This window comes from Eufriesea mexicana, unplaced genomic scaffold (genome assembly GCF_001483705.2).
Source record: "Eufriesea mexicana isolate 0111107269 unplaced genomic scaffold, ASM148370v2 scaffold124, whole genome shotgun sequence".
In the NCBI taxonomy this organism is placed as follows: domain Eukaryota; kingdom Metazoa; phylum Arthropoda; class Insecta; order Hymenoptera; family Apidae; genus Eufriesea; species Eufriesea mexicana.
In genome coordinates this window covers 4,300,654-4,319,830 of record NW_016908357.1, presented here as the reverse complement: position 1 = coordinate 4,319,830, position 19,177 = coordinate 4,300,654, and the positions used below count along the sequence as shown (strand labels likewise).

Sequence of the window (19,177 nt, the reverse complement as noted above, 5' to 3'; positions counted from 1 at the left end):
AGCGGTTCGCGTGCACGAAGAAAATTGCCGAACTTCGCCCCACGTCCGGAGCTTTAGCCAGCGCGAACGACCATAGTCGGTACGGAGGTTCGAGCCCGCCGAGGATTTTATCGTTCGACGATGCCGGGTAACCGATTTCACGGATGAATTACACGCCGTTATCTCTGTTCCGTGGAATCTCTTTGAACGAGAGGACAGGCGGCAACAATCGCCGGTACTAGCGTCGCGCGGTAATTACTGTCTCGTAACAACGATGCTCCGGGTTCGGTAGTAATTTATACCCGGGTGATATACCGCGACGTGGGTCCAGCTAATACGGTCGCTGAACGGGCTAGCGTAACCGTAGCGCGGCGTGCAAGGATCTATCGCGAGGATTTCACGATTCGCGAGGGAAGGAAGAGGCTGGAGGCTAGCGCTTAGAAATTACGGCGACGTGTCCCGCGAGCGGAAGAGTCGTAATACGATTTAACAGTGATTTAATAAGTGGACGGCGCGCGCATGCCGCGGAGAATGTCTCCGATATCGGTGCTCTCCGTTCCGCGTCCTTTTCGAACGTTATCTCTCCACCTTTCTTCCAGTTCCTCCTTCTCTCTTACACGATCTTTCTCGGTAGAACTCCGCTGGACGCCGCCATAGTGGCGCCACGCACTCCCACCCACACTCGCGTGTGCGGTTGAAGGAGGTTGCACGTACATAGTGGTATAGTGCACTCGACGGCAGCGCTGGCCGGCCGTGCGCAAGTGCAACGTGTGCATCGCGTACATCGACGATGATGTCAGAAGAATTTGCACCTGGCGGTACGCGCATGTACCGCCGACGATCGTACGCTACATCGCGTCGTCCCGCGGGGACGCAGAGGGAGACGCGAATTCCTGGTGTCGTTAGAAAGTACGTATACGCGGGTACAGGAGGGTGGACGGGAGGCGAGCTCGCGGTGGCCGGGATACGCGGGAAATCCTGCGGCCGATGGAAAGTCCTGGCGAACGTATAGCCACGAACGTCTCACTTCGCGGATACACCGCGACCGAATGGAAATAATTATCGCGGTTACTTTACGGTTGCCGGCACGGTATCGTTTCGCTACCGCCGAGATAAGAACACGGATGGGAAATATGCGCGTGTGACGTGCGCGCACGGCATGCGAGAGAACGGACACGTTGTTCTCTCTCGGTGTAGCGTAAATTATCGGGGACGCTACTACGGTAATTCCTTGTCGTTCCTTTAATAAATCCGCTGATAATTGCGCGGGAAATTGATCGTAGGACGATGAAAAAGCCGAAGAAATATGTGGGAAGGATGATTAATACGCGTTCGGGAGGACGCGGTCGTGGCCGTGGCGCAGGTAGACCGCCACGGATGCGATCGCGAAAGGGAGAGACAAGGCGGAAAGGAGAGGGTAAGTGAACGAGATACAGGTTGATCGATTTGGTAGACAGGTTACCGGTTCCTCAGGGGCGGCATCAGTGGATCTTCAGAGGTCCCGGAGAGGCTACTGAATTACTGACAGCCAAATAACAGGCCGATCCCTGGCGCGATGTTCCACGCGTTGTCGGCGCCCTTTCTCTTCCACCATTCCTCTTGCTCTCCGCAGCTCTCGCAGCTCGAACCTGCGGTGCTTGCTTGTCCCAATATGGGCCAACATATTATGCATATCGGCCATCGTGCCTCTTATCTAAACGACGTAAGTACGGGCGCTTCTCTTTGGAGAAGCCGCCTGCAAATGTTCATCGTGTCCCGGTGCTTATCCGACCCGCTGCCATTCGTCGGATCAACTTGATTAGGCCCAGACCCCTTCGGACAGCTCCGTAAATGAAACGTACCCATCTCGAAAACTAGCGAGACAATCCCGCGGTGGCTACCGTGTGCGTGCGTGTCGTCGCGAACGCTAGGAAATAACGCCGGCAATAATTCGAGGTTTTAACCGAGGTTTTAACCGACCGACCATGTGACTCATTCCCGTTTCGTTTCTCGTTTAGCTCGCGCGTTGCATCACGTTGCACGTATTCGGAGAATACGGAGCGTCGTCGCGGCCTCTCGGATAGTGCAAATGCGTGCATCGAACCTGCGATTTCGTATCGGTGTATAAGTGCACCGATGTAATTATAGATTATGTCTCTGCGCGACCCCTCGTGTGCGCCGGATCTTATCGAAGCATCGTGCAAATCGTTAGATCGTAATTATTGCGGTAACCAGGCTTTAACGAATGCCTCTACCTCTAGCGACCGGGCTGGACGGCGAGAGATCGACACGGCGATCGATTTCCGTACGTGTAGCAGGGCAGAGGGACGAATTTGGGCACGGCTGTCTCGCGGAGAAAGAAACAAATGGCTGCGATTATGCGTACGTACGTTAAAGCGGATGAAATAAATCGCGACGATTAATCGTTTCGCTCGCTTCTTGCGTAATTCCCTTCCGAAACGTTTTAGACGATAGCCATTGGATTAATGGCGCGTCCGATCGCGTCCTACCGGATTTAATATTCGGATAGGAATCTACCAATATCTCGCTGTCACGGGACACCGACGAACGATCTTGCAGCAACCACCCTCGGCAGGGTTATTAAACCGTGGTGGAAGGCGTGCGCGCGAGCCGAGTCGTTGGACGTCGCGCGTCGAGGTGTCGACTTCACCTGCCGTCGCCTCAATGGGGCAGTATCCTTCGGTCGAAGCTCGTGTATCGAATATCGGGCTGGACGCGCGTCCTCGCGCAGGGTATTTCGATACGTTTCATCGCCTTGTCATCGATAAGTTCGGCTGGTATATACGGCCGACTCACGGTTACTCACGGGGACGCGCGAGTACGTGTCCCCAGAAACTCCGGACGACCCAGATGTGGCGAGCAAACATTAATTTGTTCCCCGTCGAATGCAATCGAGCCTCGGGAGAGTTTAACCGGGTATGGCAGCTTGTCGTGTCGCAGTTAGTCAACGGTGAAGTCGAGACCACCCCGGTTTGCTCGGGTTGCCCCGTGCGCTGTCTTTCCTTTGCTTTCCTCCACACGGTGCACCGACCTCCGTTCCTCTCCTCCTCTTCGTTCCTCCTGCACGCGTTTCCTGCTTACCCCCTTTGTGCTCTGCCTCTCCCTTTCTTTACTCCTATGTGATTCATAGACTGGCCAGAAAGGATCTACACCCGCGTGTAGATCCAGCGCGGTTTAGTACCGTGGCAACCATCTACCTGCGCTCCCCTCTTGGATCACGCTGCGACCGTGGCGTTGAAGGGAAAAATATCGGTCTTCGCGACGTACCGCGCACGCGCGTTCATTCGCGTTCGTCGTTAGCGTGCTATCGATCACCTCCATTCTATTCGTATTCACGGATTTTTCGACGTCCGAAGGGAATAAATAGTCCTTTCGATGGACCTCGCATAGCGAAGATCCGCGCGAGCGTAGCGGATCGTTACGCCGAAAGGGCCGATGATTACGCGGTAAATACGAGGTCTAAACGAGGCATCAGGGTGGGATTCAACCTTGCGATTGGGGGCGTAGTCGGTAATAAAGACTTTCGGTTCCCTTTCATTTCGCGATCGTTCCACGCCCTGCAGAATTTACGCGTTTGAAATTTGCCGCGGCGCTCCCAGCGCATAAAGAGACATATCGAAACGTCGAGGTGTCGCGAAAATCAGCTCGGTCATCTCGAAACGTCGACAGAAATATCAAGGCTGAGAGTGCAAGTACCCGCGCTAGTACCCAGTCCCGATGACGATGTTCGATTCGCGCTTTCTCGTTCCGATTACGCAAATCCGGGATCGACTTTGTTAGATAACGGGCAGAGGCTTGGTCCGAGAGACACTGGATGCTGATCTAGCCGATCGAAGTTAACTCTTCGTTCCGAGGTTTAAATTCCCCGACGACGCTTACAGCCGTTTAGATCGATTCCCTCTGGGGTTTCGAGCGTCGGGACCTACGAAACGTGTCCGCGGGAGGAATCGAAGGAACCGATCGCTATAACGAGCGCCACGTATTTAACAGTCGAGATTCTTTAACGGCAGTGACCAAAAGTACGGTGACACGGTTGGAAGCGAGTATAAGTAGTTAACTAACTAACAGTCGGCACGAGATAACACGGGGCCAAGACACGGTGGCTTAAAACATCCGATAAGGAGCACACGCACAGGATGCTTAACGATTTCATAAACGAGATAGCGGCCGAGGGCAGAGCTAATTAAGCGATATAATCCCTACATTCTGATGGCCATTAAAGGCAACATCAAACGTACACTTATGCATAGTGGAAGATACTTACGATAACAGGCTGGAACATCAACCTGCCTAATTATCGATGACACTCGTATACCAAATAAGACCGTAATGCGATTCAGTGTCTGGAGCCCTATGTTTTAACACGCTATAAAACGAGCCGTATCTCTGACAGATACGCAGCCCTGGATACCGCGTGTATACGCGTATATACGTACGCGCTTTCAATTTGCCTAGGCAATAGTTGCGACGAAAAACGCAATCGACGGCGAGAAGCGGCAATTACAGAACTTGTATTCGCGAGCTTCGTTGCGACTAGTAATTCTTGTTTAACCAGTTCCCCCGGAGTTCTAGCTACACGTGAAAAACCGTTCGACGATGAGTTAAACGTTCTTCCGATATCGCGCGCTTTCCACTCGATCGAGAAGAACGTAAGCACGGTAGCCTTGGAGTAATTTATTTTTAAACCCGATCGCGACAGCGTGGACCCGAATATCGCGTTACTATAAGAGCACTGTATAAGGATGTGTACGCTAACAATGCAGGATAAATAGGCGGTGCCGGTGTTGCGGTGCGTTGGTACCTGTACAGGACAGGTCCGTAGCCAGAAGTTGATCCACGATTATGGCCGTGGCTGTCCTTGTTCTCTCGATCTCGCCCGATAACCGGGGCACTTGATGTAGGGATTCGTGGAGCAGTTTTCGGCCAGAATCGTTTTCGATGTCGAGCCAATCTGCCTCGACCCGGAATGTGGCGCGTACTGCCTCGGACAACCCGCTGGGCCACCGATTTTTCGACTCTTAACCCCGTGATCCATACGACAAACGACTTTCCGACCGGGAATAAATTCTCCGAGCCGTTCTCCCGTGCAGCCAGAACAATTCCAATAAAAATACTCCCGATCTGAATTATGCGCATCGAGGAACGAACCAACGCACCGATAATAATTGTAGTACAAACAGGCTGCGTCCTCGTGGTCGCGTCGCTTGCGTATAGGAAGGCGAATAAAAGGCGAGAAGGGTATGATAATCGAAGGATACAGCCCGATGACATTTTCTATCGCGAAACACCCACTCGCCGACAGGACGAACGCAGGTGTGTCCTTCCGTTTCTTTTTGCCAGCTCTCACCACCACCACCACCGCCACCACCGCCGCCGCCGCCGGCAACCTCCACCATCGCCATCGCCATCGCCATCGCCATTGCCATCGCCATCGCCATCGCCATCGCCACCAGCACCACCAGCGACACGATCGAACGCTCTTTCGCGCTCCCATGTAGACCACACCGGTCCAGGAATGCATGGCACTTTCTTCGTCTCTTTATGGAAACGCGAGAAGTGTGCGAATCGGTTCCTCGCGTTCCGTGGTCCGTTGTGGTGAACGAAGAGAGAAAGGTGGCGAGAAAGAGAGAAAGAGTGAGAGAGAGCGAGAGAGAGAGAGAGAGAGGGAAGGCGAATTCTCGTACGGTTCGCGAGTCAGACCGCACCTGCACGATTCCTATTCCTTACATGCAATATCGCTGTCCGTGATTACGCTCGGCTCGTATTGGTGCGCGTGCATTCGGGTACCGTGCACACCTGATTACGTTCAGGTGAACCACGCGCGCCTTCCAACGAATCGCATGTAGAAAGCTCGCGTGCTTATCAGATGATAAACGTCCAATTCATCTCCATTTACTTTCAATTTAAAAACCATAAGCGTCTTAAACGGGTTCTCTAATGATTTCGGTGCTGCCGACGCAGCGCCTAGCATAATGCAACTGCACGGCGCTGCGGTTAGGTTAGTCGTCGACCGCGGGGGGCAGTCCGCGACACACGCGGCATTTCCGCCTCGAGATTATTTTCCCCTCCGCGTGAAAGTTCCGCGTGTCGCGATGATGATTAGAATAATTTGTTTACATTATAAATCACCGCACGGCGTGACGAACGAAACGCATAAAGTCGACATGTGAGGTCGATAGGAGGCTGGATTACGAGGCTACATAGTGTCAGGCACGCGTAAAGATGGCCATAAAGAAATCGAACAGGACTGTGTGCCTTGACGCATTGCTTACAGTGGGCGTCGAAGAATGAGCGTAAAACAACCTTTTGAAAGTATCGGCTAAGGAGCAACTATCTTCCGACCAACTATGTACTACTTTACAAAAGATTCTAGGCCAGAGGAGAATTCAATCTCTAACTAACATCGCGCGGTTTTAAAAGAAAAACGCGCGTATCCTTTGACTATCGGCTTGATTCATGATGCGGCTGTACCACTCTGAAAACGTAAGAAGAGAAGCATCCTGAAAGGGACACCGGAGTCGCTGTCAGAGATTACCAACCGAAGGATCCTCTTAACAACTGCTGGCCGAACCGAGGGCTCGGTGCAGCGGATATGTCTCGAGAACGGACCGTGAATACGAGTCGTGGTACGCTCGTAAAAAGGTGAGCCGGTGACAACCGCTATGACGCAAAATTTACGACTCCGAGGTCGTAGCCCAGGTCGAATCGTGAACACCGCGGGACAAGTTGTCGTTCACGTTAGCAAAAACGTCCCCTATTGCTGCTTCACCTCTGGCTCGCGCGTCTATCTTAGAAGGAGACACCGTGCTGGTCAGCATTCGTCAAAACGCTTCGTCTCTATGTTCGCCGATTTATTTTCCGGATACGAACGGTTAGAAGAGCAATTGCCTTGTCGAATACGAATACGACGAGCCGGCCGTCGCGATGGTTCCACGATGGACGTGGACCACGCTCGTGCTAGGATTTTTCCATCGCGAAAGAAGAATTTCGGGCTCCTCCCCCCCCTCACGGTTAATGTGGTAGCCGTGTTCCCCGAAAGATTAAGACACTTTTAAGATGGATGACGTGACAAAGCTTTGATTTATGGTTCCATCATAATCGACCCGTGGAGTGATAATAATTCGTTAGAGTCCTCGTGTTACTCGTAGCCGTTCACATTGTCATTCGAGCCCATATTAATGTGACCAAGCCTTCTCCAGTTTACAACACCCATACAAAGGTGAACGCGTACCATGGCTGCCGCGTTGTCTCGTATCTCATTAATATTTCAATTACTGCCACCCATTTACGATCTAGTGGCGCTCCAGAGTTAGTATAATGAGCGGTGAGTTTGTCATTGTGTAACTGGCGACATCTCGGTCGACGATAGACTATTCCTATCCAAATTCCCATTCGAATTTGTCGCGATAGAACGATTATCGTTAACGCTTCGACTTCACGACCACGCGATCCACCGTCATGAATTATGCAGGATTCCGACGTTCGTGGTTTCATCGCGGTTCGCGCATCCCGTTGCTGCGCGCCGGTTGTGGCTGTAATTACGAGCATACCGCGTGTTTATGGCTGTTTACGATGTAAAATCTGTGTCACTCGCAGGTGCACGGAGACGATAGAAAGGAGAGACAACTCGACGGGTAATCACGGCTGAACGTTGTTTATCGCGTATATCCACGCTTCCTTGATCCTTGCTTCCTGCACTCCTCGATCTAGGAAATTTCTCATCGTTGTTGCGTCAGTGCGAGCAGCCGGTATTTTCTTGCTATCGTGGAAAAAACTCGATCATCGTCCTGAATATACTGTTGCGTCGGTTCATTATGCATCGTCGATCCATGCACCGTTAGCGTCGTGCGCGATAGATGGAACGGGCAATCGACGCGGATCGCAACGGAAGGAACGTTTCGCGCGTGTTTCACGGCGAACGAAAGAATTATTTCGCGTCGAGTCCGTACGGTTTTCGAAAGGGTCGCGCGCGTCTCGAATTTAAGGATCCCTCGGGAACGAAGGAAACCTTAAACTCGCATCGCCAGCCCTCATGCGATATTTTAAGGTTCGCGCGTTTTTTTCATGCGCGCGACATCAGGAACCATAACCCCGTGACCCCGGTGGCGGCGCTGGAGGATAAATCGTCGGCGTGGATCGCGACGAAAATTCGAGGTGGACCCCGGAGGTTGACGCGAAGGAGGACTTTCTTGTCCTCCGCATCGGATGCAGGCCTGCGTTTAATCGCTTCCCCTACGTAATTAATTGGTCGTGGTAACGAAGTACGTGTAGAGAGCCGCGAGACTCGCCGAGGGAATTACAAACATTTATCACGTATTAATTAAGCGATTAGTCCAGCGTCACTAACGAGAGGCTAGCGTGTGATGGAATTTCTTTGCCGCGCGTCTAATGCCGCCGGGCAATTTCTATCTGGGCCCGAACTCGGGCCCGAGAGAGGCAGTCGAGATAATCGGATTCTAATTCGGATCGTTATAAATGTGGATAGATTAGATCTCGGTTTCTCGATTACCGCGCGATCCGTTACACGGCACTTTGCACGATAAATCGGAGATTTCGAAAGATCGAGCTTTCCGCGTTGCGAGTTATCACGCGACGACGAAGCAAACTTTTTCCTCGGAGTCACCGGCAACGACCGAGTAGATAGGTATACCAGGTACGTGGCATTCGCGCGTGCAATCCAAGTTTCCGTTGCTCGAATAGCGATCTCGAGTATACGCGCAGCTCGAGGTTGGAATATACAGGTAAGCTTTAACCCTCGAACGCAGTTCCATTCGACCATTCCAATGATTTTCGTCTAAAACGACGATAGAACCGCGAAGAGCCGAGTCGCCCGTTCAACGAATTGTTCCATCGAAAAAATGCCGATTTACGTGGATTATTTTACAGGCAGTAACGCGTGCACTTACGATTGTTGTTTCGAGGATCTACAAAGCATTGTCTACCGATAACCACCGAGCGTTCCGTGCGGCCAGAAGGGACGGCAATCGTTACACTTTATGTCTGTATACGTATTCAAATGGGACGCGTGGGTGGCAAAGAGAAAAGACGCAGGTAGATTCACGATAATATACGACGCGTTGCACACTTGGCGCAGGTTGATAGACGCAACTATTCGAATCCGGCCATGGACACGGGAATTCTTTGCCGGGGAGCGTTGGACGTGGAACGCGAACGAAAAGTACGTGCATCCGGGGAAATTTGTATTCGCCGAATTTTTTCGCCAGCCGCGTGGGTGCCCCCCCATGTTCTGGTTTCGCAAGACACCCGTTGCAATTGCGCGAGTGACGCGCCGCCTCCACGATTTTCTCCGTGTTACCTACGGGAGGAACCCTAAGAGGTCTACGAGGAACATTATAGCGCTGAATTTCGCGTAGGTTGCATCGTGTCGCCCGCGAAGCGTGGCGCCACCGTGGCGGGACAATCCGCGTTACACCGATGCCACGCGCTCGTTTTACAACTTGCACGCCACATTTCTACGTGTTACACTTCCACGTGAAGCCCGTTTATCAAACCATTACGCAATTCTGTCGCGAAATTGATCATACAAATGCTCCGTTACCGGCCATTATTCCATTCTTCCGAGCGTGGGTCGAGAGAGCCGGCTCGATTCAGTAATTCCCGGCGCAACGGCATTTTTCATCCGCAGGCCCCCGATCAATAATGCTTCCCGATCAGATCGTGGCGTGAACTCACAAAAGCCGATTCAGACTGATAAAATTATCAGAAAGAAAGATGATGGCGATTTCGTCGATAATGGACAACGAAGAGGTACCGTTGTAACCGCACCGTACCCGTTGCGGATCAGGGCAAGGGTGCCGTGATCGTGATCGATGTAGATCATTCCCTCCATCTATCCACGGCGATCCATGCCGGCCAGTCCGGTATGTCTCCTCGCCGATATATACCTGTATTTGTATATACATATATACCGACTTGTTCGAAGCGATCCGTTTCCGGGTCACGCCATGGCAGGTTGACGCCGAGCCGGAGGTACCTATACGCTATTGTCTCTCGTATCCGACATCTCGGTTCCCTCGCATCGATTAGCATTGATTTGTGAATTATCGATAACTAGCCAACTTGGGGAAGATCGAACCGTGCCCGTGTTAATTCCATCTCGCCGTCATTCCATCGCGTGCAATCCCGTGCAATCGCGCGAAACCGTCCACCAGCCATCGAGATTACCCAGATTAGACTTCCCTATCTATTTTCAGCCCTATCTATTTCTCCACGAGCTAAACCGCCACTCGGGGTTCCATGAAAACCCGGGTATCGCTTTTATAGCCGCGAACATATTTCGAAACAAACTTTTCGTTGCCGTTTCGCGCCCATTGTATTCCCACGTACGTTAAGTGTTTATCCAATTCGCCGCGGTTCTGCCGCGGAATATGCTCGAAAACGAAATTAGAAAGGAACTGTTGTACTAAATAAATAACTTTCTTAACTCGGTGTACACGATCCTTTTGTTGACCACAATGTAACCCGCGCCAAACCTGGCTTTAATTGCATGGAAAGCATTTCTGGCCAACGGATAAAGACACCTGCGAGCAACGAGTACTGCAGCTATCCGAGTCTTCCAGATTACGTAACGATTCATGCCTAACCGAGTGTGGGACTCGCTGTATTTCAACCGGTATACGTCCAGACCCTTAGATTCGAATCTCTCCTCGACGAGCAAAATCGTATAAACTGCCAAGATACGATCTACATCGGCCACGCCTCGGGAGAAGATCGAACTGTCTCTACCGTGTACGTCGAAACGGTTTTTGACGTATCCACGGGGAATTAGCATAAGGTGCGTCTCCCGAGCTTATCGAGAGTCAATACAACGTTTATTTCGCGTGCAAACATGCTGAATAACGGAAGCCATCGCTCTGCCCTGACATTAGACAATAGTCTTACCATGCCAGAGCGATTCCTTATAAGCCTCGGTGTCTCCTCTGCGTATATTTATGAGATCGCTTCCGAGCAGTTTTCCGAATTAATATCTCCCAGACAAAGTTCCAAATTTTTTCCACAAATCTACCTTAACCGAGAAATTTATTCTTGCCGTTCCTCATTAACTTTTTCGCTATCGATCACTGGCGATGAGAATGGGAAATACACGTTACAACTGACACGAATAGAAACAAAAACGCGAAAAATTCTAAATTTTCGTAGTAAAAAGTCTGTACTCGACCCTGAAGAAGAACTCGTTTCTCATGCGACGATTTCCACCTTTCATTGGTAAGGAAGATCTCTAAGAATCTCTGGAACAAGCCACCTAGGTACAGATGCCTGCATAAAATGATATACAGGAGAAATACCCGGGTATCTAACAATTATACAGCTTTATCTCCTCATAAATAAGGTACAGAATCGCAAACGAGGATCTAAGATCACGGATCTAACGATACGTGTATTTTGTACCAAATTTTCAGGGGACCCCTTACCGTTTCAGTAGCGGCTGCAGTGTTACCGACAGAGCATCGGACCACGGATGAACATTTCGTCTATATCGAGAATGGTTCTGAGATCGCAAACAAAATCTATATTTTTAATGCGATTATTATTAGCTTGTCGCATGCTTGCGTGTCTAGCAACGCTTTCATACCATTCTCTCTGACAAAAGGTAACTACACTTTTATCGATACTCGACTATGAAGAAAATTCATTATCACGTCCAGCTAACGCAGGCAAGGATTCATTCGTGTGCGACACGATTGGGCACAAAGTTACTCCTCGAACCTCCTATAGGTGGCCTCCTATAGGTGGTTCTAACAATTTACTTCGTCGCGTGCAAAGCGTCACAACAGAGGAATGCGAACGTTACTCGAAAGAAACTAAAATTCCGATAGATCGCATTACAACGTTCTAAATAATTTGTAGAATGAACCAACATGTATAACAATTTATCCATTCGTTATCCAGTCGTTACTTCGTCGAGCGAGAAAGTCAGAAAAACGTTTTGTCTATTGGAGAGAGTTTTCCACGAATCTACAACCGTGTTCGGCCATATTGAATCTATGTACACCGTCGAAGCTGTTGATCGTGCGTGAAAGTGAAGTCAAATGTCCATTCACCGGAGTTTCCTGTCTTTTCGGTAGCGAGAGGTGAGAGAACCGGAGGATATCCGCTCCGTACAACACGCGTGAGTACTGGAATTATTATTTTCACCGATGCAACAAGGATCACGACTATATTACCGATTGGGTTGACAGGGTGCTAAATGCCGGTATGATTTCGAAAATAAAACGGGGGCCCTCTAGAACGTTTTCTTCCACGGTGAGAAATTTTCAAGGATAGCTAGGTAGGTAATACGCGTTAGTATTCGAAAAAATGATGTAAGTTACCGTGTATCTAACTCTAGCATTGACTTTCACCGATTCTTTTAAGGAGACACGCTCGCGTTCGTGTGGGTGTACGGACGTTCGTGCTTGTGTGACACAGAGTACGCACAGTAGGTGAGGTCATATACCCATCCACTCGTACAGGTGGTTCCTCCTCCATTCACGCCGTACAGTCACTCCGTAAAGCGAGTGCACGACACCTTCTCTCAGGGAATCCCGGCTTAATTTTCATTAGTGCATCCCGCTATGATGATCGATAACGCGTTATCTATTAAATGCTCAGTGACGATCGTGCTGGTGTTCGCGGTCACAGCTACGTACAGTAATTACACGGACATTGATCTGCCCTCTGATCACATCAAGTATTACTTCAACTCTTTTCCCACGGTGGCCGAAGAGTGCCGCAATAATACCGCCTGTCCGTACAAGGTAATACGCGGTGTATTAATAACGCGATTATGCAAGGAATTATCGATTAAAGGAGAAATCATGTACTCCGCGTGCCTCGATCTCTAATTTTTTATTCGCTTCTTTTTGCATTGCTTGCATGAAAGTGTGTACGATAGCCGTGAAAGCATCGGGGATTTTGCACGCGCAAACAATCGTAGATAATCCGAGTTTATGAAAGACGGATATTAACGAAGAATTTTTCTTGAAAAAACTTAGGATAGCCTTGATACCAAAGCTTGTTGGGGTTACGAGCCGAATTGCAAAGCCGAAAATACTTTTTCCGTTCCTCAATGTCCAGGTGATCACAGAGGATGGGTGACAACGAAAAAAGCACAGGTAGAGACGTTTTACGCTCAAGGCGATTTCGGCTACGTACGCGACCAAAGGAAAGAAATGTTGATCTTCTGCGAACCATTGTTCGTGGTGAGTACCATCCAAATTGACAGATAAAGGATTTCTATTCCATTCTCATTCGCGATATTTCCCACTACAGGACGACTCGTCCCTAGAATGCTCGGAGCACATGAGATTTTGTAGAGCAAGGAACGTAATGATCAATTTCACGGATTTACTCCAAAGAAAGGAACCTATACGATACAAGATGGATGTGCTGAAGGATGGTCAGATTGGAGGATACTGCACGTGAGTAAAAAACTATTCAACGTTCGTATCGATTCCTGTTAATTCGTGTTAATTGGTATTATCTCGTCTGTCCAGATTAAACGAAAAGAGACTGCAAGACAATACCGACCATATCAGCCCGCTTCAGTCTTGGGGACCTGAATTGCGAAACTTTCGCAAGTTACCACGACCGCCGATCGTCAACAACGACTGTGATATCGTTATCGAAAAGCCAACGTTCATAATGAAAATAGATGCTAGTAAGTCGTAAGAAGCGACTCACGCGATCAGTGATCGTGATGATTCGTCGAACACTCGAATCTCCGACATCCCACTCATTTGTCGAAGTCGTTCTGTTTCAGTAGTAAATATGTATCATCATTTTTGCGACTTTTTCAACTTGTACGCGTCATTGCACGTAAACCTCTCGCACCCCGCCGCCTTCAGCACTGATAATCATATAATGATCTGGGAAAGCTACAGGTAACTGACACCGGCGCGACAGGAAAACCATGAGACACCAGATACCACGAGTTCTTTCTCGTTTTCAGCTACCGTTCTGCGTTCCAAGACGCCTTCGAGGCTTTCACGAGGAACCCGCTGTGGGATTTGAAAACGTTTCGCGGAGAAACCGTTTGCTTCAAGAATCTCGTGTTCCCCTTATTGCCGCGCATGATTTTTGGTCTCTACTATAATACACCTCTTGTACGGTTGCACGGTTTCCTTTCTCTTACGTTCATTATCATAAGGATGAATCATACGACGATTTTTACCGATGAACACGGATTCTAGATTTATGGCTGTGAGAACAGTGGATTGTTCAAAGCCTTTGGTGACCACGTGTTACACAGACTACGCATACCTCTTCACGAAAGAAAGAACCAAAGGATACGAATCACCTTGCTCAGTAGGGACACTCAGTATCGGAAAATTCTCAACGAGGATGAATTGGTGAATGCTCTGAAGGAAAACCCGGAGTACAAAGTGAGAAAGGTGAAGAACGGACCGGTGGAATGGTCTAGAGTATAGATTCCCCTATGATAAAACGAACGCGAGTATAACTACTGTAAAAATGCTTGCCATTTTTAGGTAATTTATAATAAGAAGGTACCATTCAAGAAGCAGCTAGAAATTACGAGAAACACTGATATTTTTATCGGTATACACGGAGCTGGATTAACGCATCTAATGTTTTTGCCGGATTGGGCTGCGTTGTTCGAGATGTAAGTATAGTTAAACGTTTTCCTCTGGGAAATGCATCTCATGCGTGATTATTGTGCAGATACAATTGCGAAGATCCAGGATGTTACAAAGATCTTGCTCGTTTACGCGGTGTAAAGTACTTCACGTGGGAAAATGCCTCGAAGTTGGTGCAACAGGATCCCGTGAGTAATTGTTTCTCAGATACAAAATTTGACTCGACTTTTAACTCTGAAAGTAAATCTGTGTAGGGCACACATCCTGACGGAGGGGCACACGCAAAATTCACAAACTATAGTTTCGATGTTAAAGAATTCTTGCGCATAGTTTCACAAGCTACGAATTACGTGAAAAATCATGATTCGTTTAAAAAATTTATGAATAAAAGAATACAACGTAAGGGAACGGAAACGAAAAATCAGACTAGACCGATAAACGATGTAAAAGAGAGTGCAGCTTTCAAATCGAAAGAGATGGCTGAATTAAAATCTGGTGTTCAACCCAAAGATGAATTATAATGAATTTTTTAGACAATTTGTTTCGAGAACAACGAAACGCTTTAACGATAGTCTCATAACTAGTAGAATTAATATCGAATGAAAGAAACAATTTGTTACCAACTAAGTGTTTTACTTATTTTTATACAGAAATATGTACATACTTATTTTAATAAAAAAGAGAAGCAATAACTATGGAATACAGTTTGATATGTCTACGTAATGGCAGTGGAAATATTTTTAAATTACTAATTGTTTACGTTGAGTAATAATTTAATTTCATGACGCAGAAAATTGCATACTTCGCTATGCTGTTAGTACGACGAATAGCATGTTCTCTTTATAACTTAATTTGTACCTGTTTTCTATACAATAATAAAACCGACGATATATTTACAGCCATGTACACGATCAATATTTGCATAGCTTTTAACTGACTTACATATAACGTACGCACTAGCATATTAATACCGCCAGTCATTAAATTCGATACGAGAAAGAAAAGCAGACCATTATAATTGATAGCTTCGAATATTTCAATGCTATTTTTGCTTGCGTTTCCCTCGAATTTATCAGAAACGCTTTCTCGTTTGCTTCTAACATTTGCTTTCTTTTGATAACATTCCACGTTCAAGGTTGTATGAATCAATATATCGGATATTATTTCTATCAATAACAATAATGTAAGTACCGCGACACCTGTGGTTAGAATCCACATGCAATAACCTGCATTCGCTAAGCGCCTAGAGACTTTAAAATATGACTCACAAAACAGAATGGCAGCACAAGTTTGTGTCGATATCAAGGCTAATTTAATACACAATATTACAGACTCAAAGTAATTTTCATCAAATTCATATGCAAAAAACTCAAAGTGCAATCTTCTATGCTTATATTGAGATGAATTTTGTACATGTGCATTCTTATAAGTGGAATGAATTAATCTACCAATTGCTACACCAATTAAATAGAGACCTACGTATCCGGGTACGGATACTACACCTTCCCTGTTAGCAGATATAAAATCATTTCTTGGTCTATTACTTAGTACCCATTCCTTTAACCCTTTAGTACTCAAAATATATTCGTGCATCCCTAAAATCCAGATTCCTGATAACAATGAATACCTCGAATTAATAATACTTGTTATAGAACTGGTGAACAGTTTCACAAAAGCGAGAGTTATAAAGAAATTCCAGTGAATACCATACTCGGTTACGTGTTTTTGATATCCTAGAACTTCAATGGCAACAGACCTGCCAAAGCCTAATGCCAAAAGTGGAATAGAACTTCTTGCAGAATGTGTTATATTCTTTGATATAGTATAAAAAAAGCCTATTCTAGGTTTAGGATCAAAGTCTTTAGCTTCTGGAGCAACTAAAGCATTAGCCAATATGAATAACCCTACACCAGTGTCCATTAGACTATATCCAAATAGCTCAGTCTTAGCAAATTTACGTGGGAAAATATGAAAATCTATACCTAGTATGCATATTGCTGTTATCATGTTAGTCAATGCTCTAAAATTTGTAATAAAAGGCCTTTTACCAGGAGTAGGCCTTATATAGTAAGTTGACGTTGTATTTACATTAATTCCCAAGAATAAAATATTAATAAGAGATATCAGCATCATGGCACAGCATGTACTAATAACATACTCCGATAATACAGTGCAACATAAGATAGATGGAATTACAATTAATACAAATTCTATCAGGACTTTAATATTTCTATGGATAACCCTATCTAGAAGACCCATTGTAGTTGTAGTTAAGAGAATACTACAAACATTTGGCATAATTGCATATATAACTTCTCTGGAGCTTGTTCCACCATGACCAGAAACAAATGCTTCTTGTTCTTGACGGTAAATATTTCTATTCCATATATTTGACATATTTATCAAATGTATACAATTATTCCTTTTCATCAAAAACCTGCAAAGAGAGGTTATATATTGGTAATACGAAGTATTGTGATTTTCTTCTACTTTGAACTTACTTAAAACGACGTAACGTCAATTTCTACCTCGAATATATAAATTAAAATGTATAAATTAAAATTATAAAACAATTCAATGTAATAATCGGAACTGTATGCACGTGCATTTTATACTCAACATTCAAGATAATGGATAGATGGCACTGCGATTTATTTTCGGCTATCTCAGAAATGTGTAGATATTAAAATGAGATAAACACTTTAAAACGTAGAATGCATTTATGTGACGTTCATATTTGCTATAAACAACCTCGATTCTAAGGGCTCTATAAAATATTTAAATATTATAAATTGAATGAAAATAAAAGATAAGAAAGTCTAAACTGCATTATATTTGGGTAATTATTTTCATGCAAACAATATATAGAACAATGTACAGAAAGCTATGTATATTGTGAGCTTCTTTTAATTGATATAATTTTAATGGAAATGTCATTGACATCAAAGAGATCATATCCGTATGAAAGTATCGATAAAATGAATCCACCAAAGAAGTATAAAGCTAATACAACAACTGATACAAGTATGAATCAAGAGAAATTATTGTCAAACAAAGAGTTTGTCCCTCTTGCTGAGCAATTGAGGCCCACGTGCTTTGATGATTATGTAGGACAAGAACATGTTATTGGATCTGACACTGTGTTACAGCAACTATTAATAAAGGGACATATTCCTAACATGATATTTTGGGGTCCACCAGGATGTGGAAAGGTAACACGATGGATGATTAATTTTTATCACTTTTAATTATTATTCTTATTCATTTGTTAAAATATGTTTCAGACATCTTTAACTAATATCATATCCAAGTTAAGTAAAGAAATGCATGGAGAAAAAGTACGTATTATGAATATGTCTGCAACATCATCTGGTGTGAATAACATTAAAAATATTGTTAACACAGTAAAAAAGGGGCCCAAACTTAATCAAATAATTGTATTCATGGATGAAATACATCGATTTAATAAACTACAACAGGATATTTTTCTACCACATGTTGAGGCAGGCACATTTACTTTAATTGGCACAACTACAGAGAATCCATCTTACAGTTTGAATTCTGCTTTGCTAAGCAGATGTCGTGTATTTGCTTTAAATAAGTTAACAACAGAAAATACATTGGAAATTCTTTGTAAAGCAATTTCATCTCTTAATGGAGAAATATATAATTCCTCCTCAAGTAGTACAAAGGATAAATTAAGCTATAATACCAAATCACGTTTTTCCATTGATAAGATTGTAATTGATTGGTTAGCAGAAGTATGTGATGGAGATGCACGCGTTGCATTAAATGGTTTAGAATTAGCAGTTAAAACAAAAGTATTAAATAAACCAAGTTCTTCCCATCTTATTTCAATAGCTCTTGAAGATGTTAAAGAAAGTTTTAAACAAGCACATACATTATCCGAGAAGCAAAGTAATAATACCCATCACTTATATTCTGCATTACATAAATCGATAGCAGCTGGTAAGGAAAATGCATGTTTATATTGGTTAGCACGGATTATGGCAGTTAAAGAAGATCCTGTAGATATAGCGCGGAGATTAGTAAGAATATCAAGCGAAGATGTTGGTTTAGCAGACCTTGATGCTTTAGGTACATTTTTCTAGATAATGTTACGATAAATAACGTAAGAAGATAAACAATTAACTCCTAATTCCAGGCATTGCTGTACATACTATGCATGGGTGCCAAATGATTGGTATGCCAGAATGTGATGTACTTTTAGCAGAGTGTGTTCTATATCTAGCTAGAGCACCAAAGTCTCGACTTATATATAATGCCTTAAAATCTGCAGAACATATTATTATGAATCATAATGGTCCACAACCAACAGTACCTTTACACATTAGGGATAGATCAGCACAAGGAAAACTTAACGCAATTTTCGGTAAAATATTAAAAATTTGTTGTAATTGTAAAATTCCGTTCTTTTCTTATTCTATATTTTATAGGTCATAACGAGCAAAATTTTATACGTAAAGAGGAAAATGTCAAAACTCACTTACCACTCGGCTTACAGCATGTTAATTTCTTTTCGAAAAATTTCTGAATTTCCTATTCCTTTGAAGACATATTTCTTGCAAAAAAAAAAAAAA

General features: G+C 45.4%; 3 protein-coding genes across 3 annotated transcripts; 2 read left to right on the top strand and 1 right to left on the bottom strand.

Annotated features, from left to right (window-relative positions):
• The first annotated feature begins 11,889 nt into the window (after positions 1-11,889).
• On the top strand, positions 11,890-15,097 carry Eogt (EGF-domain O-GlcNAc transferase). Its single transcript, XM_017911146.1, has 12 exons — positions 11,890-12,109; positions 12,180-12,268; positions 12,355-12,737; positions 12,975-13,181; positions 13,252-13,400; positions 13,476-13,639; positions 13,742-13,862; positions 13,931-14,084; positions 14,172-14,372; positions 14,469-14,602; positions 14,662-14,764; positions 14,831-15,097. Exons 3-12 carry the CDS (start codon positions 12,555-12,557, stop codon positions 15,095-15,097), a joined length of 1,683 nt encoding a protein of 560 aa, XP_017766635.1. The 5' UTR covers positions 11,890-12,109; positions 12,180-12,268; positions 12,355-12,554.
• Positions 15,098-15,306: 209 nt separating this feature from the next.
• LOC108555510 (uncharacterized protein At4g17910) lies at positions 15,307-16,986 on the bottom strand. The gene has a single exon (XM_017911169.1). The coding sequence runs from the start codon at positions 16,971-16,973 to the stop codon at positions 15,417-15,419; it is 1,557 nt and encodes a 518-aa protein (XP_017766658.1). The 5' UTR covers positions 16,974-16,986; the 3' UTR covers positions 15,307-15,416.
• A 361-nt stretch (positions 16,987-17,347) lies between these two features.
• On the top strand, positions 17,348-19,131 carry LOC108555418 (ATPase WRNIP1). Its single transcript, XM_017911045.1, has 5 exons — positions 17,348-17,415; positions 17,525-17,788; positions 17,861-18,674; positions 18,742-18,969; positions 19,034-19,131. Exons 2-5 carry the CDS (start codon positions 17,555-17,557, stop codon positions 19,129-19,131), a joined length of 1,374 nt encoding a protein of 457 aa, XP_017766534.1. The 5' UTR covers positions 17,348-17,415; positions 17,525-17,554.
• The last annotated feature ends 46 nt before the right edge of the window (positions 19,132-19,177 follow it).

Coding starts and splice junctions, on each gene's coding strand:
- Eogt (XM_017911146.1), top strand. CDS start 12,555: ATGATGATCGATAACGCGTTATCTATTAAATGCTCAGTGACGATCGTG. Junction 12,738..12,974: donor ATACCGCCTGTCCGTACAAG/GTAATACGCGGT, acceptor GAAAAAACTTAG/GATAGCCTTGATACCAAAGC. Junction 14,603..14,661: donor TGGGCTGCGTTGTTCGAGAT/GTAAGTATAGTT, acceptor ATTATTGTGCAG/ATACAATTGCGAAGATCCAG.
- LOC108555510 (XM_017911169.1), bottom strand. CDS start 16,973: ATGTCAAATATATGGAATAGAAATATTTACCGTCAAGAACAAGAAGCA.
- LOC108555418 (XM_017911045.1), top strand. CDS start 17,555: ATGAATCCACCAAAGAAGTATAAAGCTAATACAACAACTGATACAAGT. Junction 17,789..17,860: donor GTCCACCAGGATGTGGAAAG/GTAACACGATGG, acceptor AATATGTTTCAG/ACATCTTTAACTAATATCAT. Junction 18,970..19,033: donor AAAACTTAACGCAATTTTCG/GTAAAATATTAA, acceptor TATATTTTATAG/GTCATAACGAGCAAAATTTT.